The sequence below is a fragment of the Capricornis sumatraensis genome, chromosome 1, assembly GCF_032405125.1.
Source record: "Capricornis sumatraensis isolate serow.1 chromosome 1, serow.2, whole genome shotgun sequence".
NCBI classification, from domain to species: Eukaryota; Metazoa; Chordata; class Mammalia; order Artiodactyla; family Bovidae; genus Capricornis; species Capricornis sumatraensis.
In genome coordinates, this window is record NC_091069.1 from 91,133,937 (window position 1) to 91,158,490 (window position 24,554).

General features: G+C 35.5%; 1 protein-coding gene across 2 annotated transcripts in view; it reads right to left on the reverse strand.

Moving 5' to 3' along the window:
• Positions 1-24,554, reverse strand: part of BIRC6 (baculoviral IAP repeat containing 6) — a 209,743-nt gene that overhangs the window by 13,445 nt on the left and 171,744 nt on the right. For both annotated transcript variants that reach the window (XM_068979018.1, XM_068979011.1), the window contains exons 67-71: positions 10,573-10,718; positions 9,815-9,925; positions 6,711-6,928; positions 4,739-4,900; positions 2,707-2,784 (exon numbers count right to left, since the gene is read on the reverse strand). In XM_068979018.1, coding sequence (XP_068835119.1) covers positions 2,707-2,784; positions 4,739-4,900; positions 6,711-6,928; positions 9,815-9,925; positions 10,573-10,718 — 715 coding nt within the window. The remainder of the gene's footprint in view (positions 1-2,706; positions 2,785-4,738; positions 4,901-6,710; positions 6,929-9,814; positions 9,926-10,572; positions 10,719-24,554) is intronic.

Sequence of the window (24,554 nt, forward strand, 5' to 3'; positions counted from 1 at the left end):
AGCTGATTCATTTGAAAAGACCCTGATGCTGGGAAAAATTGAGGGCAGGAGGAGAAGGGGATGACAGAGGATAAGATGGCTGGATTGCATCACTGACTCAATGGACATGGGTTTGGGTAGACTCTGGGAGTTGGTGATGGACAGGGAGGCCTGGCGTGCTGCAATTCATGGGGTCGCAAACAGTCAGACACGACTGAGCGACTGAACTGAATTGAACATACAAAAAGGATCACACATCATGACCGACTAACTAAGCTTTATCCCAGGAAAGCAAGATTGATTCATTAAATAATAATACATTTAATAGAATAAAAAATAAAAATAACACAATCATTTCAACAGATACAAAAAGCATTTGACAAAATCCAGCATCTGTTCATGATAAAAATGCTCAAGGACATAGGAGTAGAAGGGAATGTCCTCAACATGATGAAGGATATTTATGAAAAACCCACAGCTATGAACACACTCATTGGGGAAAGACTGAAAGTTTCCCCTAAGTTCTGGAGAAGACAAGGCTATTCATTCTTGCCACGAAAAATGTATAGCCTCTCTTGCTCTTGCTCAAGTCAATTTTGTCACAGATCTGGAAATCGATATTTAGTAAGCCATCTAAAGTATAGGGAGGGTGATATAATAATGGTATTATCCGTAAAAGGGAAATAATGAAAGTGAAAGTGAAAAATGGAGAAACAGTTCAATTATATAAGAATGCAAAAGATTATTACATAGCAATTAGATTTTATAAAAATATAAGCTAGAAAGATCCATATGCTCTAATGTTAAGTGAACACAGAGGTACACAAATAATTATCTACTATGTTAATTATAACTATGTGAACTACGTATATGACAAAAAGCCCTAAAGGGAAAACACAGAGGAGACAGTAATTTATGTGAGGGTAGCAAGTTTCCAAAGCTGTAAAATTTAAATGCTTCCGAGTAAGCTTTGTTATCTCCCAGGATTTTTGGTATATATTTGAATTACAGGAAATAAGAAAGTTAAAAGGAAAAACAATTTCTTTCTTTTCTTTTGGGCCATGTCCCATGGCCTATGTGACTGCAGTCCCCCAGTCAGGGATTGAAGCTGTGCTCCCAGCACTGCAACCATAATGTTAACCACTAGACTCCAGGGAAGTCCCAGCAAATATAATTTTAGACTAAAAAAACCTGAAGATTAATTGTAAATGTATTTTTGAAACTACATAAACTCAACAAAAAATTCAAAAATTGATTCCAATTCTCAGGTGTAAGTCTAATTTACTTCATTAAAAATGGGCTATCTCTTAGTTTCCTTTCAGATTAGAACTCATCATAAAAACAGCTTCTATTGAAAGAGTAACATACATGTAGAAAAATATTTTAAACTTTTTGAACATTTGAACACTTTTTTATCATTTTTAATTGAAGTTCTATTGATTTACTATGTTGCACTAGTTTCTGGTATACAGCAAAAGTGAATATATATATAATTTTCATATTCTTTTCCATTATAGATTACTACAAGATAATGAATATAGATCCTTGCACTATACAGTGGGAACCTATTGCTTAGCTATTTTATATATAGTAGTTTGTAGCTGCTAATCTAAAACTCCTAATTTATACCTCCCCCTACATAATCATTTCTAAAATGAAGAAGCAGGTACTTGGAGAAATATTCTAATAACTTTAGAAACTTTGAATGAATCATGTAATCTTTTTTTCTGGGATCTCCGAATTAGCAAAAGGAAAAAAACTTATATTACAGTACTATTTCTTTAATTCATGGGAATGCTGCAAGGTCTTTTCAGAAAATCTAAAAGAGTCACATCCTAAAGAATGATCTTTCCTATCTCTTTTATCAAATACAAAATAAGAATTAGGAAAAGAATCTCCTTTCAAGGTAGGTTAACTTTAATAGGCTTACCTAGGGATAATTTATGGTTGTCTTTCTTAAAATAAACACTAAACTGTACATGTGGAGTTTAAACTATTATGCAGCAACAGCAATTTGTTTCTGTTACCTTAAGAATCAAGCAACATAGTTAATTCCTGTCATTAATACGTCTGTCTCTTCGTTGGAACGCTGAACTAGTAAGATAAAGCACTGGCCAAAAAAGGTTTGATGGGATAGTATTAATATAGAACATTTTATTTTATGTAGTCCAATGGCTTGTGAAAATTAACCTAAAAAATTTCAAGCCTATGAAATACATGTGTTAAGTGCTCTGCCAAACAAGAATGGTAAATCTCAAGATATATGAATTCCTGGACAGTACTTCTAAATCTCAGATGAGTCCCATTATTAACGAGATTACAGAAGAATCATCATGGGTGGAGAGATATGTAATACTAGCAGTTACTAAATTCTACTCACCTGAGTTTGAGCCAGTAGGGACTGGCCAGAGATGGGAGACGCTAATCTGACTTATCTGATCCTGTTGCACCTGAGGGTACTTTAGGGCAGGTCAGGGATTTTTTTTAACCAGGGAATTTTGACAAAAAGAAATTTTTAATGTCCTAACTTAAGAATCTCAACTCCAAATGAGATATAATTCCATTGTACTAATTGCTTACCTATAAGCTATTTCATATGTACTTTCTATCAATCTCCATTTTTATTTTTATGGTTTACTATGTTTATTCTTGGTCACTAAAAAAAATGTTCTTAAACATGGATGGTTCTTTATTTTCTAAGTGAAACTGTAAGAGAAATTTGTTTACTTGCAAAAAGCTTGAGGTCTGGGGATTCCACTTCTCTTCTGGTCTTCCATGCCATGTATTTAAGATGCTTAAACAAACCTGAGAAAGAAGGGGGAAAGGGATAAACAGAATTGAAAGAAGTGCTTTTTAAAAGTAAACACCCAGAACTAGGAATAAAATTGAAATGTTATTATGTCCAAGTATCTGAGGTTTATGGCCCCAAACAAAACCCTAAGGTTAGGTTTGTTAAAACAAATTTGTATCTTCAGATGTGATCCAAATTTATGTGGCATTACAATTTCTTCATTAATGAAAAATGAATTAGCAGCTATTATAGATTAATACAAGCAACATATTATTTTAATGAACACTCTTTTCCAAACAACATCATTAACAACAAAATTCTTGGTGAGGAAAAGTGGTATTTTACATTTAAGAAAATCTCTTTAAAAATTCTGAAATGGGATATAGCTTAATAGAAAAGATATTGATTTTATATCTGCCTCTACATTCCATTTGCTGTAATATATTGTTTCGGTTGAAATGCATGACTAAAATCCAGCCTCACACAAGCATGAAGTAGGAAAAGGGAGGACCCTGCAGATGCCTTGGAATGATCTTGAGGATCCCCAGAGTGCCTCAGAACAAATTTGAAGACACTAGTTACTTGTTCACTCATAGAGCAAGAACGAACTCAAAGCATCTGCCAAACACAGGACAACATTTACCCAAGGAGAAAGAGAACCTGGGACATGTTATCTGCACATGTAAACTAACTATTTTGTGTAATGGGCAACAAATTTGGAATAGAGGCAGTCTTTAAAAAGGCAGAAATCCATCTCCTTGCTATTCTTTCAATGCTCTGTGAGAACAACAATGCAAAATACATTAATTCGTTTAGTAAATTCACTAATAATTTTAAAGGATGTGCATATGAACAGCTTTGTGAATTATCATTTAAAGCACCATCAGACATATCACTCCACCTGGAATCTTAAGTCCTTAACCTGTTACCTATACCAGTAATTCTTAAGCAAGTATTAATAATTTCTTAAATAATTCTTAACATTTCCACTTAAACTCTATTAAGTTCCAATCTCTCCCTTGAATAAAGTCAACATTGCTATTTCATCTACTTTGCTCAGTTATAAAAGACTTGTTCTTTGCTTTCTTAAACAAAGTAAGGTCTACCTCTGGTTAAGTATCCTATAATAAAACCAGAAAATGAATTTCAATTTTGCGATTTGAACATATGGTAAATACAAAATGATAACTTGTAAGCACAGATCTGAGATAAGCTGCACCTTTTAAAAACCAAAGGAAAACTTGGGCCATCTCTAAAAAACCAGATCAACTTCACACATCTGCTGTTCTCACATCAGCAAAGAAGTTGTCTACTTGTGAAGTTGAGAAATTTCTTCTGACCTTTGAGTAATTTTGAAACATTGAATACACTCAGTATAGAATTTACTACCAAAATTTCATCAAACCAAAGTTACTTTGAAAGTGATTATTCTTTTAAATCTCATTTTTAAGGTTGTCATATGAAATGATTTTTATTATATCTCATATTTTTATTATGCATTATGGGGGGCAAGGATAGGAATCAATCTTTCTATTTATAAGAACATATAAAAAATTTTAACACAAATCAGACTTAATAGTATATATCAGAAAACATGGATAGTACCTTCAGGCACTTGTGAAAAGGTAACTGGAACTAAAGATACAGAAAGTGAAGAAAGGTGAGTGGCAAAGACAGACATCCAGCGCTACTATTTTCTGAGTGGAGAGAGCAGTCAACTGACCAAGGAATGTGTTGAATAAGTTAGTCCTTCACAATAGCTTCTTAAAACTGTAAGTGGTTTGTAACACCACTGTGTTTCTGCCCTGTCAGGTTCTTCCTCTCTCAATCCTGAGGCTGATTTTTGATAATAGGGAACAGAAACATGAAGAAACTCATGTATTTTGAAAACAATTTCAGTTCAAATTACAAAGAAACTTTGGGTTACAATACCTTGGCATTAAAAACAAAGGACTTCAATTACATTACCTTGCCATCATTATAAAGGTTTGGATTGAATCGCACACTATGACCACCAGTCGTCTCTAGATTCACAAGAGGGGGTGAACTGGGATAATCTTGAGGAAAATATACATCAAACTCAAAGCAGCCATTTGCATAAGGAGTGTCCGCAGGACCAGTTATCAGCACCTAGTATGCACATACAAATACAAAAGCCCAGTTACTATTTTTAAACACCGTTATTGAAAAAAACAACTCAAAATAATAATCTTCTCACATCCTATATACATCTCAATCAAAATGTGCTAAAAATAAAGTAAAAGTTAAAAACATACACAGGAATAGGAAATGGTTTTAAATTACGATTAAAGTGATTTTGTTTTGGTGAAAATGGGCTTTTAAAAGAAAAATGCTCAACTGCCAACAGGAAAGCTTACCCAACAGCAAATACCTTTTAAAATATTAGGTTATGTTTTTTTCTAAGAGCTTTCCCTCATGATCTCTGCAGTACTGTCAACAATTTGAGACTCTAATACATCATTATTATCTCAAAGGTATGAGAGTAACTTTCTGTCTCAAATCGTCAAGTTACGTGTTTTAAGAAATAACTTACTTTTAAATATTATCTTCTGGGATAATGAGACAAATAGGTAACACAAATAAAATTCTCATGTAACAACTAATGACCAAAAGGTTCTGAGAGAAGAGCAGGTGTGTCACTTAGGGCTGTGTGTGTGTGTTTATGCACACGCGCACGCTCAGTCATGTCCGACTCTTTGCAACCCCATGGGCTGCCAGGTTCCCCTGTCCATGGGATTTTCCAGGGAAGAATATGGAGTGGGCTGCCATTTCCTCCTCCAGGAGATCTGCCCAATCCAGGGACTGAATCCACACCTCCTGCACTGGCACACAGATTCTTGACCACTGTGCCCCCTGCGAAGCCTTCCCTTAGGGTTATTGGTAGTCCAAAAAATCCAATAGTGACTATCAGAATTATTCAATGAATTATATTTGAATCAATAGATATTTAGTGTACAAGACACAAGCAGCAAACCCTTGGGTCCTCAAGAGCTATGCGTGGAGGCAAGTGGTACTACAGTCTCATCTGTTTCAACTCAGATTTATGTTTTGTGGATTCAACTTGGGATTCTTTATGTTAGGTGCAGCATAATAATAAAGTCACAGTCTGAATTTATGTGGGCCACTTAGAGATAAAATACTTCCCTAGGCAATCATCTAATAATTGGCTCTACTGTTTGTAACAAGGGAATGTGTGGTCAATAAGCAAGGTCTGTGAGATTTCTACTGAGAAATTATCCAAAAGAGCAAAACAAAAGAGCAAGGAAACAAAAAAGTTTCTTCAAATCAATGGATCAATAGTTTCAGCTGTGTATCTAAGGAAGACTGACTATTTGACCCATTAGTTAAATGATGTAAGGAACTGTGGGGTTCCTCCCACCCCAGGGATCAAAGCTTTGAAAGTTACTTGCTGCAGCATCTCTTGGAATTTGAGGTCAGATCACCGCAGTGTTAAAACATAAAGCTGCAGGTTTTATTTATTATTGTACTACCACTACTTACATCATAGATCACATGAATCTATAAATACATTACATTACCTAGAGGAAGAAAAACCCTGAAGACTGATAGTATAAAACCTGAGAGAAATATTTTGGATTATAAGGAAGAAATCCTGTGACTTTTTTTCTACTGATCAGCATTAAATCCTTTGATAATATGCTCTAAAACTATGACAGGCTATATACAGCCTTTGTTTAGGGTAGGTATTTCTAGATCTTTTTTTTGAACAGTACTTGGTACTCTCATTCACATACTCTGAACTAACATTAGATAAAGACTTCCTTCACTGATATCCGTAAGAGTCAACAGAAGTTTTATTAAATGTATTAAAACTTCATGCTATTTCTAGTGGTGTTTTATATGTATATCTAAGTAAGTGGATTAGTCAGAGAAATAAGAAAGCAGTTGTTTTCTCTACCTTCATGATGTCAAGTCGCTCCTCGTCACAGCGCACAAACACACTGGAGGACGATGACAGAGGCAGCGAGGTCGACAGCGTCACAGCTTCCTGCGCGAGGCGGCGGGCTCTGGCAGCACTGTTGGCATCATTCGCATTCTTCACCTGAGACATGTAGTGGTAGTTTACCTTAAAACCCAACTTCCCATCTTCATCTTCAGAAACCATCTCAAATGTATCTAAAATAAGAAAAAGGAAAAAAAAAAAAAACACTGAAAAAAAAAAAGAGAACCAGAATGGAGGATAGCTGTTATAATAACAAAAATCACAAATAAACAAATCACTAACCCTTCTTCACCCAAAATGGAGAGACCGCAACGTGGAAGAAGGGCAAACTTATCAGTGTTTATGTAACACCTACATATGTGTGTTAATGCTGCTAGACGGATAGAATACATTATGGAAGCAAAGGCAGAAATGGTTTTTAACTTACAGTTTGGACATGTAGGTAGATTATATTATATTAAGTATTTAAATGATATGTAGTAAATTTATTCTTAAAATGAGTATTTTTTTGCCAAAATAATTCAAAATATGAAATACTGAAAAGTATTTCATTATATTTCATTTTAAAAATAGAATAAAACTTTATATATTTGCACTGATTTGGAATCAGAAAACAGAAGTGGCAAGCTGCAGTTTACTTCTATATTACTTTTGAAATTAAATTGACAGGATAAAAGAGGATTATTAGGAACACCTCCTAAATACTCTGACAGAATATAAATATGGGCTAATTCTTTACAATATATTTAGGCAGATTTGGAAGGACATAAAGTTATTTTTTACTTATAAGCTAAATCCATATAGACCAGAAAGAAAAAATTATCTCTAATTCAGATTAACCCTAATTCACCAAAGGACTAAAACAAACATACTTAAATAACTTATAACACTAAATTAAATTGCTGGAAGGAATATCAATAACCTCAGATATGCAGATGATAACCACCCTTATGGCAGAAAGTGAAGAGGAACTAAAAAGCTTCTTGATGAAAGTGAAAGAGGAGAGTGAAAAAGTTGGCTTACAGCTCAACATTCAGAAAACAAAGATCATGGCATCTGGTCCCATCACTTCATGGGAAATAGATGGGGAAACAGGGGAAACAGTGTCAGACTTTATTTTGGGGGGCTTCAAAATCACTGCAGATGGTGACTGTAGCCATGAAATTAAAAGACGCTTACTCCTTGGAGGGAAAGTTATGACCAACCTAGAAATAGCATATTCAACAGCAGAGACATTACTTCACCAACAAAGGCCCATCTAGTCAAGGCTATGGTTTTTCCTATGGTCATGTATGGATGTGAGAGTTGGACAGTGAAGAAAGCTGAGTGCTGAAGAATTGAGGCATTTGAACTGCGGTGTTGGAGAAGACTCTTGAGAGTCCCTTGGACTGCAAGGAGATCCAAGCAGTCCATTCTGAAGGAGATCAGTCTTGGGTGTTCTTTGGAAGGAATGATGCTAAAGCTGAAACTCCAGTACTTTGGCCACCTCATGCGAAGAGTTGACTCGTTGGAAAAGACTCTGGTGCTGGGAGGGATTGGGGGTAGGAGGAGAAGGGGACGACAGAGGATTAGATGGGTGGATGGCATCCATCACTGACTCGACGGACGTGAGTTTGAGTGAACTCCAGGAGTTAGTGATGGACAGGGAGGCCTGGCGTGCTGCAATTCATGGGGTTGCAAAGAGTCGGACACGACTGAGTGACTGAACTGACTGACTGACTGACTAATACTAGGGCAAATACAAAGAAACAATGGCAACTTTTGATCTTGTCTACATACAATTTTAAATATCTAGAAAAACATTAAAACTACATTTTAATCATCATTAATGCAATAAATTTTACCAAGAACTTACTAAGTGCAAGGTCATAGGCTTGGTTCTTTGGGGTAAATAATAAATAGGAAAATATATCTGCCTTCAAGAAGCTTATAATTTACAAAAAAGGAAAAGGCCTAAGTGTTATGGTCTGTGTACTACAAATATACTACGTCTCAGGAAGACTTCTGAATAGTTTCAATAAGTAAATGTGTAAACCAGAGCTATTCATCTGCCCAACTCAACTGCTTTTCACAGAATACAGGGAAAAATTTCCTTTGAGTTTTATAAACAGCAATTCACCAGATACACATATGGCCTATTGCTATGCCTGGAGGAAATTTTTACATCATATATTTACATTTAGACTTAAAGTCATATCCAAATGGTAGAGTTTATGATTTTAAGAGATATGAGGGAACCCTCCTAGCTGACTAACATTAATCAAAGCTCATGCCCTGTGACTCGGACAGTATGACATAAATCTACATTTTTTGGAGGAACTCCTCCTTTACTGTACTTTTTAATATAGTCAAAGTCCTTTGGGCTGGTTCTCAAGAAGGATAAAGAGGGACTTATAATAACAGTTAAAAGTGGTTATTAAAACTTGGAAGTCTAGTGTTTGTTTATAGACCAGCATGTTATGAAGGGTACTTAAGTGATCTTTTCATCAGTCCTTACCTGCCAAGAGTTTTGTAATGGGAAAGGCTACAAGAGAACTATGCTTAACTACCTTTTCTAAAAGTAAATCCCCAGGAATTCTAAAAAGGTTTAAGAGTCACAGACTTAGTTCCAAGTCCCAAGTTTTGGCTTCCTTCAGGGAAGGATACAGAGAAACAGAGAGGTAAAGAAAGAAAACCACTTTCTGCCTGTTTGTTAGACATTTAGCTTTGTTTTTTTTCCCCTAGGTTTCTAGTGAATCATGATTCCCAAACATCACTGTAAGTACAGCTATAAAATCAGAGACAGAAAGATGATAAAAATGTTTGCAGGTGTTCTTGCCTGGAAAATCCCATGGACAGAGGAACCTGGCAGGCTACAGTCCATGGGGTCACAAAAGAGTTGGACATGACTTAGTGACTAAGCAATAACAATAACAATATATATGCATAGATACATACATAGAATATATGAATAATTCATGGTAAAAGCAAGTTTGAAATTCTAATTTTACTAGAACATATTTCAATAGCACAAACCATGAATTGAGATCAGAAAAATGAAGAGTATGATTTCAACTTACCAAACTGTAATTTCTTCATGACAGCCACATATTTTTCTTCAAGTGATTTCAATACTGATAAAGGTTTGGGTTTCATAGCCACCTTCTTTGAATATTCACCTAGTTTTTTTTCTGTTATTTAATATTTCAAGATAAATTAAATAAGTATACATTTTGAAGAGTAGAACAAAAAACACCATATACTTCTAGAGATCAAATTTTGAATGTCAAAAAAATTACCAAACTGTTCATAATTATCATCCTATTATCCCATTTTAAAATTAAACAATTTCTTTCTATTTCATAAGAATAACTAATAAGGCTAAAAATCTTATTATCAACTTTAAAGCTTAAATTCTTAAAATGCTAAAAGGAGTTTATCCATTCAGGCAAAAGTCACAGAAATGAAGCAATAGATGATATAGAATCACTTATATCTTCCATTGTTAACATGTGAAAATGCCAATTTTAACTTAATGTACTATTTGGTATCTAATACAATTGCATTTTTCAATTTCATAACTTTCAATGGGAAGAAAAGAGAAATTTATATTTCATGTTTCAGCCTACTACCAGTCTTAGATACCATATGCAGTAGAGATTAGTATTTTAAAATTGGAGACTATTCATAATTAGCTTGAAAACCTGACACAGCAGAATCTTTAGGTAAATAACTTGCTGGAAAACCATTAACAGAGGGACGAGAATGCAGTTTTCAGTAAGTAAATAAAACATCTTTGTATCTAAAGAAATGTAGCGGAAAGGGACTAGTGCTGTACCTTGATTTGCTTGCCGCAAACTGGTAGTGGCTGCATAAACGATCTCAGCAGTCTTCTGAATGTCTGGCACCAAAAGAGTAAGGCCTTCCGGCTCTTGATCAGATGCATCTGGTTTTACTCCTGTTTTAACATTTTCCCTTTTAGATCTGAAAAAGTGTTTTTAATATGGAAAGAAATGCAAGGAAAATTAAGATTTTAGTCTTGAAAAATAAATACTTCCATAAGTAACAGCGGTTAAAAATCAGTAAGATATTGTGCATTTCATTTGACACACACATGGTATATACCAGGAGTGGTTCAAATTAGATTCATTTTTAAGTCATAGGATGATGCCTAGCACAATAACTGAAGTTTCGGGTAGGTTGTCTCTTCATATGCAAACACAGACACAAGTTAAACACTGTAGAAATATCATACTATAAAAGACCCCATTACCGGTTATGTCCTTTAATTAATATCTTTACAAACACATCTACTGAAACTATATACCTAGAAGTAGAGACATCACTTCTGTATCTAAAAGTAACAGATCCCTTGTCTTCTAAGACCTGGGAACCAAAGACCCATAGGTAGTTTTTCATTTTAATACTATTTGTATTTCACTTAAGAGTATATTAATTTCCAAGCTGGGGGGAGAAATATTCCAGAATAAAGTGTAGGTTCACTACTAAGTAACTCAATTCATATGTGCTCCTATACACTGAATCTTTCTTTAAACACTAAGTTTTAGAGCATAATCATTTAAAAGATATCCTTCTGTTGCTTCCTATTCAGGGTCTAATATATACTAAACTTAAATTTTCTAGAAGAATGCTGTAGTATTTTATTAACAAGGTTCACTAAAAACAGCAACTAAATCAATTTCCTTTTTCTGTCAACTGTCAGAATATTTTATTCAAATCATCATTACACCACTACTTAGATACTAAAACTACATCTTTGTTAATTACTTAAATAAATTAAAACAAACTATAATCACATATAAATAAATGTATTTAAAATATTTATGCTAAGGTATGATCTAGACCATGTATCACTTATTTTTATAGGTTGTACACCTACTAACAAAAGGATGTGGCTATTATATTAAAACAACATTTAACAAAGTGGGCATGGAGCCTTAAAGAACTTCAAAAAAGATTAACAGAAGGTAGAAGAGTCCTTAACAAAATAGTATTAAACAATCTATGTCCAAATGAACTGTTCTTTATCACAAAGACAAAAATCTGTTCAGAAGCAATTCTGTGCTTAACTCTAGGCAGACAATAAGATGTAAATTAAGAGGAGCCACTGAGGTGGATAACAAAGGTAAATGGGTTTAGTGTCATGTATGAGTTCGGAACTGATCTCCACACTGTGTGAAAAAACTAGTATCCACAGCTACTTTTAACCACAAGGTATATACTATCTCACCTGGCAAGAAGATTTGGCTTAAGAACCATAATGTGCCACCGGTTTATTGCCTTTTCTCCTGTGCTCTCTTCCTGTCCTCCCTGATGTATAGGAGTCACAGAGAACACATGGTCAACTAACTCTCCTTTGCTACTCAGAAACCGCTTGGTAGAGTTGTATATATTATATATTGTTTTCGTCATCAACTTCTGTGTGTAAACGTGTATATGATCATATATGTTAGTGCATATATATATATATATATATACACACACACACACACACATAAGGAGAATACAGTGAATGCATGTTTTAAGAGTGAAATAGACATTTTACTGCTAGAGTTAAATAAGATACTGCATCTTACAGCTATGAAGTGAAGCTGGAACTAGAGATTAATAATGAGTCCAAAAATTTTTTTAAATAAAATGATTCTGGTAGACAAGCTCAAACAGTTTCTCAACTTCTGCATTTATCAATAGCTGTTCACAATCTGTGTGAAACACCGAGAGTCAAGAAAAGCACATAAGCTGATTGACAGGACCCCCTCTGAATTTATACAGACTTTTTTTCTCTTCAACTGTAAATGATTCTCTTCCTGGGGCCTAAAAAATTCGTAAGTAGAAGGGCCACTGAACAATATGAAAACAGTAGTAAGTAGTTACAGAAAACGTAAGAGTTGTGGTTATAGCTATAATAAAATAAAGATGGTTTCCTAAACCTATCATCAGTCAGTCCATCCATTAGACTCTCAATAAAGATTTCACTTAAAGAAATGCATCTTGACAAGCAGAGAAGGAAGATTACAGGAGTGAAGCTCATTTTCCCAGAATTAAGGTACTTTCTCCTTGAAGAAACAAGAACCTCTGGCATGGAGAGTAAACTGCATCAATGCAATTTAGAGCAAGTCACCCTTGGAAAACTGATTCTAAATTTCAAGCCCTCTTCATGAATACCAACTACCTAACTCTAGTATTTAAAAGATGATTAGTAGGAAAAATCTCTGTTTTTAAAATAGTACAAATAGGATGAAAATTTGGACAATATTTTAAAAATAGTGCAAAAGACCACTGAAGTCTTAAAAGTAATATTTTTTACACCAAATGCATGAAAGAAATAATCATATACATCATGGAGATAAAGGCTGAATCATAAAGCAGACATAATTAGACCTTTATTGTAGGATCTAATGAAATTTTTTTTTATATGGATAGTCTTTTCGACAAAAACATACAGCAGAAAAAGAATAAACTTCAAAAGGTGAATATATGAGAAACACAAACTACCTGCCTAACGATGACTACAACTAGTCATTGTCTGACATTAAACTACAGACAGTAGTTTCTTTTCTATGAAAGTTGCAGGTTACTGTCAACCCATATGTAGGCCCAGCTCATGAAAAAAGGCCATACCTTAGCTCACATCCTGAAGTCTGTGTGAAAAGCTATTTGAGTTCAAGGCACCTAGCTGGAAGTAGGTCTCTGAGACTGACAATGGATCCAACATGGTAAAAGCAATCAGCGACGGCCGCTACCATGGTATCCGCTGCTTTGTGCATACGTTGAATCTGGTTGTGATCACTGCCCTGAAGAAATACGAGGAATCAACTGAAGTTTCTACTATTGCAAGAATTATCTGCAAACATTTTCCACTGTGCTGTGAATTCCAACTAAACAGCTAAGAAATTAAGCAAATTTTGGCTATGTGACATATAGTCTACACTAGGATGTGAGCAAAATGGGCAAATCTTTCTTGTGCAAACAAAAAAAATAACCCCCAAAACTCAGCATTCAGTTATATTGGACTGCCTCTGCAAATACTACTATCCAAATTAAGCTAGATATTTGTAAGGCTACAAAATATCAGAATTACATTCTCTTATAATACATAAAATGAAAACAGCTTAAAATAGCTATTTTCTTGGCTGAACATTGGGAAAGACCATTTCAATCCCCTGCACTCCTAATTCTGACGTCACAACTATCACACTATTGAAATAAATATTTAAAAAGCAGAGTCACATTGAAGAAGTAATCAGGACACCATATGCTGAAATGTCCAGATTCAAAAGTATTAAGAATTAGCATCTTAGAGGAAGATTCTAAAACTAGAAGAGATTAAAACTTCTACATTTACCTTAAAACAATGTGTTATATCATAGTCCACAGTTCTAAAATCCTTTGCCAAGAATTATAGTTTAAAGTAAATAAATAAAAGCAGAAAGATTTTTAAAAATATTGCTGTGGAGAATTATTTGCTTCTTATGTCTACAGACAACATGAAAATAATTTTTGAAATGCACCACTAAACTGGATAAAGACCTTTGTAAGATGACTGCTTTCCATACTTTTTTTAAATCTTAGTTTTTAATTCTAGATTCCCTTTTATTTTTAAATTCTTTCCAAATGGAAGTAATAGTTTTAGGTTTCATTGGAAGTAGAAAATAAAATCTCTGTCTTAACTAAAGCATAAATGAGCAGTAGGAGAGAAGGGACTACTTAAAACAGGGGTATGAGAAGCCGTTGAAAATAAAACCTTGACTTCTAGATTAGATAAAAATATAATAAATTTTAGGTCAGACTAAACATCACAGGACAAATAATGATACTGTGTGCTGCTGTGATATGGAGTCGCCACAAGTGATACGCATCACCAGGGGACAATCCAAGTAAGGCTAAGAAGAGACGCTAAAACCTGTGTTGGCACTATTGTCTCCATCACCAAGCAAAAAAGGTTGATGAACCACTTTAAGTTTAATCACTAAAAGAAACTTAAATTATATATATATATTTGCAACAACTGCTTTTTGGCTAAGAAATCAGGTCTTTTTTATTTTGTAGGTAGGTTTGACAGAGGAAAAAGAAGACACAGGAAATGCTTTTCCAACAAAAACAAAAGTAGGACTGGACTGAAATTTCTTTCTCAATCAAAGCATCAGAGGAACTAACTTACAGGAATTAAAATTAGTTTGATGCCTTCTAAGAAGTAAATCAATTAATTGTGGATAAAAAGGAACTGGGGATTTCTACCAGAGAATTCAGTTCTTTTAAAACAACTGAATGAACTTTGCCCCAGAAGACACTTTGGAAAGCCAAGAGAATCAGAGCTGCTTACTTTCATGCTGTTAAAGAGAAGTTCAATGTCAAGAACACCTCACGTTCAACACAGAGTCATTTGTGTCACATTCTTATTAGCAATTAAGATTATTTGATTGACTATTCTTATTTTTGTTCTCACTCATGCTCAAACTGAGTCTTTTGTTTTATGCTTACTATTCGGCTAGTTAGGCCTGAGGAGGAATAAAAGCTTTGACAGAAAAAGGCAAAATTCTGTAAAATGATTATTTTCAATAAAAAATAAATTAAAAAAGAAAGATTATTTGACTGACAGAAAGTCCTTTTTCCAAATTTTTGGTGAAACTGTTAAATACTAAATATACAAAATATGATTATTTGCCTACTGGAGTAGTAGGAAGAGTCTGCACAGATCAAGGACAAAATATTTTCCTTTGCTCCTGCTCCAAGGGGGCTATGAAGTGTCCCACTTATTCAAAAGTGAAACCAAATAACTATGGCTATACTATGACTTCATTTTGAGATAACAGAGGTTGCAATGGCTATGTTAAGATTTAAAGTATTACATAACTCATATGTAATGTATGAGAAGTCATATGCAACAGATCCCTTTATTAATGGAGGTAACAGAATTGCTTTCAAGTTCTTTCTTTTTCAAGAATCTAAAGAGTAAAGACATATTAACATAGTAACAAAATTTAGGAGGTGGAAAATAGGATGTGTTGGAGGGTAGGAAGAGGTTTCTTTAGCAACAGAAAAAAAAGATTTTTAAAAATATTTATTTATTTATTTATGGCTGCACTGGGTCTTTATTATTGTATGTAGGCTTTCACTAGTTGTGGCAATTGGGGGCCACTCTCATTGTGGTTGGATTCTCCTGTTGCCCAGGCTCTAGAACGCAAGCTCAGCAGTTGTGGGACACAGGCGTAGCTGCCCCTTGGAACACGTGGAATCTTCCTAGACTAGGAATTGAATCCATTAACCACTGGACTGAAAAGGAAGTCTGAAAAAATAATTTTATCTCCAACACACCACCCTCGTTTATGCAAGCAGATACCAAATCAATTTGAAAATAACAGTAGAGGAAAAGTATTAATACATACAGCAGTAACTAAGACATTTTCATAGAAAAGGTTTTAATTAATTCTTTTAAGCAAAAAAAACAAAAAAATTGAATGGGTAAAGTTGACTTATTCCTCATTTAAGTGATAAGTACATTAAGATGCTACTAGCTCATTATCTACAGACTGAAAAACAGTTTACCTTACTTAGTGAACCCTGGTAATCTAGTAATAATTATTCCTTAGGCGTAATCAAATGGCTATGCACCTCTAATAAAATATGCTACCTTTTAACATCTTATCATAGGGCTAACTTAAAAATTCTTTAGAATGAAGAGCAAAATATCGAAAAAAAAATTCTGCAGAATCTGTATTATTGTATATACTTTTTAAATTACCAAAAGAAAAATTTTCATTTAAAAAAATTTACTAAATTGTCAATATTTTAAAAATTTATGTATCCTAAATTTCCAAATCAGAAACAAGTTCCCATCTCCCATTTCTAATTATTCACTGATATATGAGTCAAACTGCTCTTTGGAAGTTCAATTTAGAAAATAAATATACTTGATTGCTTCCCTGGTGGCTCAGATGGTAAAGAATCTGCCTGCAATGCAGGAGACCCAGGTTTGATCCCTGCATTGGGAAGATATCCTGGAGAAGGGAACAGCTACCCACTCCAGTATTCTTGCCTGGAGAATCCCATGGACAGAGGAGCCTGGTGGGCTATAGTCCATGGGATCACAAAGAGTCAGATACAACTGAGCGACTAATTCTTTCACTTTTTCACTATACTTGAGTGGGACATTAGGAAACTTGAGGTCTAATCATAGCTCTACTACTAAGCATCAGAGAACGTGGAACAAATCACAATATTTATGGGCCTTGTTTTCGTCTTTTATAAAAAAGGGGATTTGAACCATATGAACTCTAAACAGTGTCCCTTACAGCTCTAAAAATCACAGATACCATGGAACAGGTTACTTATTGTGATGTGCCCAGATTTGTTCCAAACTAAATCCACTTACCAAGGGACTTCAAATTGAGTTATTAAGATTGCTTGAGATTTTGATACAATATAATGAAAACTGACAAGAAACATAAAGCTTATCTAATGCAATCTTATAAGGAATAATCATTTCATATGTTATATTACTGAGGTAGGAGTATTACATATTTATAATTTTTAATTTGTTTCTGTCCGTTAATCACTTAAATAACAGAATAAGCTGTATTTTGATACTTGATCTAAGTGTTTTCCAGGAACCAGCGAAGGCTCAAGTCTAGCTATTATACAAGCATGAAACCTAAATGATCAATGAAAAATTCTGGTAAAAGGTACCAGCAGTATATAAAAATAGAAGTATGACTACAGATCAATCAATTTGCTTTCTTCATACAGTTTTTGATAACAAACACTACAGGCACCAGGAAACTGGGGGGGGGGGCTAAATCCGAGATTTATTGCCTAATAATAATTATTTTCAAATGTTAAACTTTAAGTGATAGTTTCCGTCTCTATCAAATAAGAATAAATAATCTCTTGCCTAATCACACAGAGCAGAAAAACTTAATAATATACATCTACGAATTGTTGAGCCTGTATATCCTAACAAAAGTTATGTTACAATATTACTTCCTTGCATTTTTCATATAACTATTTGATACTATATATTTATTATAACTACCCACAATTTAAAACAGTTTGGCTTATTGTCTAGAAAGAAGGGAAATTAATAAAAGCACACAGGCTAGAATAGAAATACTACACTAATCACATTATTTCAAACTGGCTGAACAAAAGGAATTCAGGCAATACATCTACCTAAGTCATAACTGTCATAAAATTTAAGTGATAGTGACCTTGATCTTATGTATAATAAGCAACTAATCACAGGGTGTATTTGCCACATATTTAACATAGATTATACCTTTAAGCATCCTTTATGTCCTATTTTTGTACATGCTGGTATTCTCACATGCCTCCCCCCACATCGCCTCTTTCTTTTTCCCCTAGGGAACTACTTCTTCCACTTGTGTAGATCTAAAAATTAAAAGTATTAAACACAAAAATCATCGAATTATAAAACTAAAGAAAAAAACAGAAATTTAGACTTTTTGCATAAAATAAATGAAAATCTGGTAAATTTTCTCTGCATTAGGCATGAAAGAAAAGTGTTAATATTGCTATACTGAGGGCACCTGAAAAATGGAACATTTATGATGATCAAATTTTCAGAAACTATGCTGGATAACGAATTCTACTTATCCTTTATGACAAATGTATAACTTTTTGTTCTTCATAAATGTTTATTACAGCAGTAGACAGGCCAACGAATGTTTTTATTATGGAAGTTCTTTGATCTTTTTATTGAAGTGATTAATAACAGGTGGCTTTTGAGATATTTCTCAAATAAAAGTAAATAAACTACTTAATGCTCCAGTAATGCTGAAGAAGATGAAGCTGAACAGATCTATGAAGACCTACAAGACCTTCTAGCACTAACACCCAAAAGAGATGCCCTTCCATTATAGGAAACAGGAATCCAAAAGTAGGAAGTCAAGAGATAACTGCAATAACAGGCAAATTTGGCCTTGGAATACAAAATGAAACTGGGCAAAAGCTAACAGAGTTTTGCCAAGAGAACATATTGGTCATAGTGAACACCCTCCTTTAACAACACAAGACAAATCTATACAAGGACTTCAACAGATGATCAATACGAAAATCAGACTGATTATATTCTTTGCAGCCAAAGATGGAGAAGCCCTATACAGTCAGCAAAAACAAGCCTGGGAGCTGACTGTGGCTCAGATCATGAACTCCTAATTGCTAATTCAGACTTAGACTGAAGAAAGTAGGGAAAACCACTAGACCATTCAGGTATGACCTAAATCAAATCCCTTATGATTATACAGTAGAAGTGAGAGAGAGATTCAAGTGATTACATCTGATAGACAGGGTGCCTGAAGAACTATGGACAAAGGTTTGTGACATTGTACAGGAGGGAGTAATCAAGCCCATCCCGAAGAAAAAGAAATATAAAAAGGCAAAATGGTTATCTGAGGAGGCCTTACAAATAGCTGAGAAAACAGGAGAAGCTTAAGGCAAAGGAGAAAAGGAAAGATATACCCATTTGAATGCAGAGTTACAAAGAAATGCAAGGAGAGAAAAGAAAGCCTTCCTCAGTTATCAATGTAAAAAATAGACAAAAACAATAGAATGGGAAAGACTAGAGATCTCTTCAAGAAAATTAGAGATACCAAAGCAACATTTCATGCAAAGATGGGCTCAATAAAGGATAGAAATGGTATGTACCTAACAGAAGCAGAAGATATTAAGAGGTGGCAAGAATACACAGAAGAACTATACATGAAAGATCTTCATGAACCAGATAACCATGATGGTGTGATCACCCACCTAGAGCCAGACATGCAAGAATGCAAAGTCAAATGGGCCTTAGGAAGCATCACTACGAACAAAGCTAGTAGAGGTGATGGAATTCCAGTTTATCTATTTCAAATCCTAAAAGATGATGCTGTGAAAGTGCTGCACTCAATATGCCAGCAAGTTTGAAAAATTTAGCAGTGGCCACAGGATTGGAAAAGGTTAGTTTTCATTCCAATCCCCCAAAAAGGCAATACCAAGAATGCTCAAACTACTGCACAATTGCACTTACCTAATACGCTAGCAAAGTAATGCTCAAAATTCTACAAGCCAGGCTTCAACAGTATATGAACTGTGAACTTTCAGATATTCAAGCTGGATTTAGAAAAGGCAGAGGAACCAAAGATCAAATTGCCAACATCCACTGGATCATCAAGAAAGCAAGAGAGTTCCAGAAAAACATCTACTTCTGCCTTATTGACTATGCCAAAGCCTTTGACTGTGTGGATCACAGCAAACTGTGGAAAATTCTGAAAGAGACGGAATACCAGACCACCTGACCCACCTCCTGAGAAATCTGGATGCAGTTCAAGAAGTAACAGTTAGAACTGGACATGGAACAACAGACTGGTTTCAAATCAAGAAAGGAGCATGTTAAGGCTACATATTGTCACCCTGCTTATTTAACTTATATGCAGAATACATCATGAGAAAAGCCAGCCTGGATGAAGCACAAGCTGGAATCAAGACGCAGGGAGAAATATCAATAACCTCAGATATGCAGATGACACCACCCTTGTGGAAGAAAGCAAAGAAGAACTAGAGTCTCTTGATGAAAATGAAAGAGGAGACTGAAAACGTTGGATTAAAACTCAGCATTCAGGAAACTAAGACCATGGCATCCAGTCCCCTCACTTCATGGCAAACAGATGGGGAAACAATGGAAACAGCGGCAGTTTACTTTTTTGGGCTCCAAAATCACTGGAGATGGTGACTGCAGCCACGAAATTAAGCCACTTGCTCCTTGGAAGAAAAGCTATGATCAACCTAGATAGAGTATTAAAAAGCAGAGACATTACCTTGTCAACAAAGGTCAGTTTAGTCAAAGCTATGGTTTTTCCAGTAGTCATGTATGGATGTCAGAGCTGGACTATAAAGAAAGCTGAGTGCCAAAGAACTGACGCTTTTGTACTGCGGTATTGGAGAACACTCTTGAGAATCCTTGACCCTCAGGGAGATCCACCAGTCAATCCCAATGGAAATCAGCCCTGAATATTCACTGGAAGGGCTGATGCTGAAGCTAAAACTTCAATACTCTGGCCACCTAATGGGAAGAAATGACTCACTGGAAAAGACCCTGATGCTTGAAAAGATTGAAGGCAGGAAGAGAAGGGGATGACAGGGCATAAGATGGTTGGATGGCATCACTGACTCAATGGACATGAGTTTGAGCAAGCTCTGGGAGTTGGTGATGGACAGGGAAGCCTGGCGTGCTGCAGTCCATGGGGCCACAAAGGGTCAGACTTGACTGAGCAACTGAACTGAAAACTACTTAATGTTATTGAGGCAAATGAAATTAATTATAACCAATATTTAAGTCAACCACTTCCCCATTTTTGTTCAAATTATTATAAAAAATTTCAATTGAATATGAAAAAAGTGCAAAATTTCCTTATGATGGCATCCTGCAAAGTTCCAATTTGTTTAAATTTTAAATAAGAGATGATGTTAGAAAACGGCCAAAGTAGAAAATTACATTTACGCTTATAGAACAGTTGTTTTCAAAACTGTCTAAAACAGGTGTACAAAACATGTTATTATATATTCAGAAAAAATGAATTGCTGAAAAGATCCTTATAATTAACTATCTAAATCTTGTCTGTTTTAGACAAAAGATGCAAATTGCTGAATGTAAAACATATCTATATTGAAGTAATACACTTTGCCTAGTCTTTAGTGTTTTCTAAAGGAATGTTGTGTTTCCCTTGTGGTGCAGCTGGTAAAGAATCCACCTGCAATGAAATCTGGGTTTGATCCAAGGGTTGGGAAGATCCTTTGGAGATGGGGACGGTCACGCACTCCAGTATTCTGGCCTGGAGAATTCCATGGGTATTTAAGGGCTTCCATGATAGCTCAGTTGGTAAAGATTCTGCCTACAATGCAGGAGACCCCAGTTCGACTCCTGGGTCGGGAAGTTCCGCTAGAGAAGGAATAGGCCCTGGGCTTCCCTTATGGCTCAGCTGGTAAGGAATCTACCTGCCGCACGGGAGACCTGGGTTCAATCCCTGGTCTGTGAAGATCCCCTGGAGAAGGGAAAGGCTACATACTCCAGTGTTCTGGCCTGGAGAATTCTATGGACTGTCTGTTATTTCTGATTTGTCTTAATATAAATGCTTATTAATATAATCAGGCAACAGCAATGTCAATCAGTTTATTTATGTTAACTATTAACTTTTTATAGTTACTGCAAATTGTGAATCTTGAGAGGACTTATTAGGAGAGGTGTAGACAGTAAAACTATAGACTTGTGAATAAAAGAATATTAAAATATTGTCATCTTTAGAAAGTTCTTGAAGGAATTTGTATAGTAAATATTTAACAACTTTTTAAAAGACAGACTAAATCACAATAAATTACTCCTAGTTGCCACTTCACCATGTCAATGGGTTAATCTTGCCAGGAAAGATGAACATAATAAACTAGAAGTACAATTATTCCTTGAACAGAGCTCTTCTTTACAACAACCTCATCAGAGTACTATAATTATCAGTCACTAAACTAATCCTCACCCACAAGAGATAATTTTATTATTAAGGTGTAATTATAATCGAGAAAGTCTGAAACATATCTTATAGTCTATTATTTCAAATATTAAAAGTCAGAAGGCACTTTTCAGATACATGTATTTGTGTGCATATTACATGCATATATAATTATCTCATATGTTATTACATGTGACAGCAGAAACTCCTAATTACAGAACTAACAGCTTTAAAAGGCATTCAGTTGCATGGTGTTGTTCCACTGCGCCAGCTCCGTTTCTCCTCTAAGCAATCATTCTTCCTGAAGCCTTTGGATGCATAAATGGTTTGTTAATATGGTTGTAATGCAGTATTGGTTCTACCCAGTCTACTCCTCAGCAGACCACTTGAAAGAAGGCAACCCAACTAATATATCTCCACTATATTCCTTCACTCAAGCATTACCTGAGTTATTCTTTATTAAAGTACAAGTGCCCCTGTGAAAGACTAAAGGATCATTTGCTTCTTTATATAAATTTTAATAACCCAGGAGGGTATTCTGAAATAAGAAGTCTGCCTTGAGGAAAAAGAACAAAATCCTGGAACATCACAACAGATGTAGTTATAAAATGTTTCACTACACAGACAGCCAGAGGAGGACACTGGGTATCTTAGTGAGTAGGAAAGTGAAAAATAAAAAGAGAAGCATGTTAAGTTAAGAACAGCTATTCTTTGTGAAAATCTTAAGGTGAGGATGAGAACCAAAATACCACTTTAAATGGAGGTCACATATAAAACAAAAGCTCGGCTAGCTTGGCTTCTGCTAACTTTCAGTTCAGCTCAGTTCAGTCACTCAGTCGTGTCTGACTCTTTGCAACCCCATGAATTGTAGCATGCCAGGCCTCCCTGTCCATCACCAACTCTCGAGGTTCACTCAAACTCACGTCCATCGAGTCAGTGATGCCACCCAGCCATCTCAGCCTCTGTTGTCCCCTTTTCCTCCTGCCCCCAATCCCTCCCAGCATCACAGTCTTTTCCAATGAGTCAACTCGTCTCATGATGTGGCCAAAGTATTCGAGTTTCAGCTTTAGCATCATTCCTTCCAAAGAATCCCAGGGCTGATCTCCTTCAGAAAGGACTGGCTGGATTTCCTTGCAGTCCCAGGGACTCTCAAGAGTCCTCTCCAACCCCACAGTTCAAAAGCATCAATTCTTCAGCGCTCAGCCTTCTTCACAGTCCAACTCTCACTTCCAAACACGACCACTGGAAAAACCACAGCCTTGACTACACAGACCTTTGTTGGCAAAGTAATGTCTGCTTTTGAATATGCTATCTAGGTTGGTCATAACTTTCCTTCCAAGGAGTAAGCGTCTTTTAATTTCATGGCTACAGTCACCATCTGCAGTGATTTTGGAGCCCCCCCTAAAAAAGTCTGACACTGTTTCCACTGTTTCCCCATCTATTTCCCATGACGTGATGGGACCAGATGCCATGATCTTCGTTTTCTGAATGTTGAGCTTTAAGCCAACTTTTTCACTCTCCTCTTTCACTTTCATCAAGAGGCTTTTTAGTTCCTCTTCACTTTCTGCCATAAGGGTGGTTATCATCTGCATATCTGAGGTTATTGATATTTCTCCCAGCAATCTTGATTCCAGCTTGTGCTTCTTCCAGCCCAGTGTTTCTCATGATGTACTCTGCATAGAAGTTAAATAAGCAGGGTGACAATATACAGCCTTGACGTACTCCTTTTCCTATTTGGAACCAGTCTGTTGTTCCATAGCCAGTTTCACGTCCAGCAGTTAACTAAACTGCTAACTTTAGTTTCTCCCAATTAAATACAGATAAAAGGCAGAAGAGGGCTTCCCAGGCGGTGTTAGTGGTAAAGAACCTGCCTGCCAATGCAGGAGACATAAGAGACGAGAGTTTGATCCCTGGGTTGGGAAAATCCCCTGGAGGAGGGCATGGAAACTCACTACAGTATTCTTGCCTGGAGAATCTCAAGGACAGGGAGCCTGGTAGGGTACAGTCCATAGGGTCGCAAAAAGTTGGACACAACTAAAGTGACTTAGCATGCAAAAGGCAGAAGACTAAGACCATGAATGGACAGGGTCCCATTCCTTTTAAATTTTGTTAGTTTTTATTTGCAAAATGCCATTACTTTTAGAGGACTGGAAGATATATCCTATTAATAGAGTTTCCCAAAGCATGAGAAAACATTAAGTGGCAATTAGACCCGGTATTAGTCAACTGAATCAAGAGTAAGAAAACGAGAGTCTTTTACCAATGAAAAGAAAAGTCTCAGTAAGCCTTTGGTAACTACTTATTT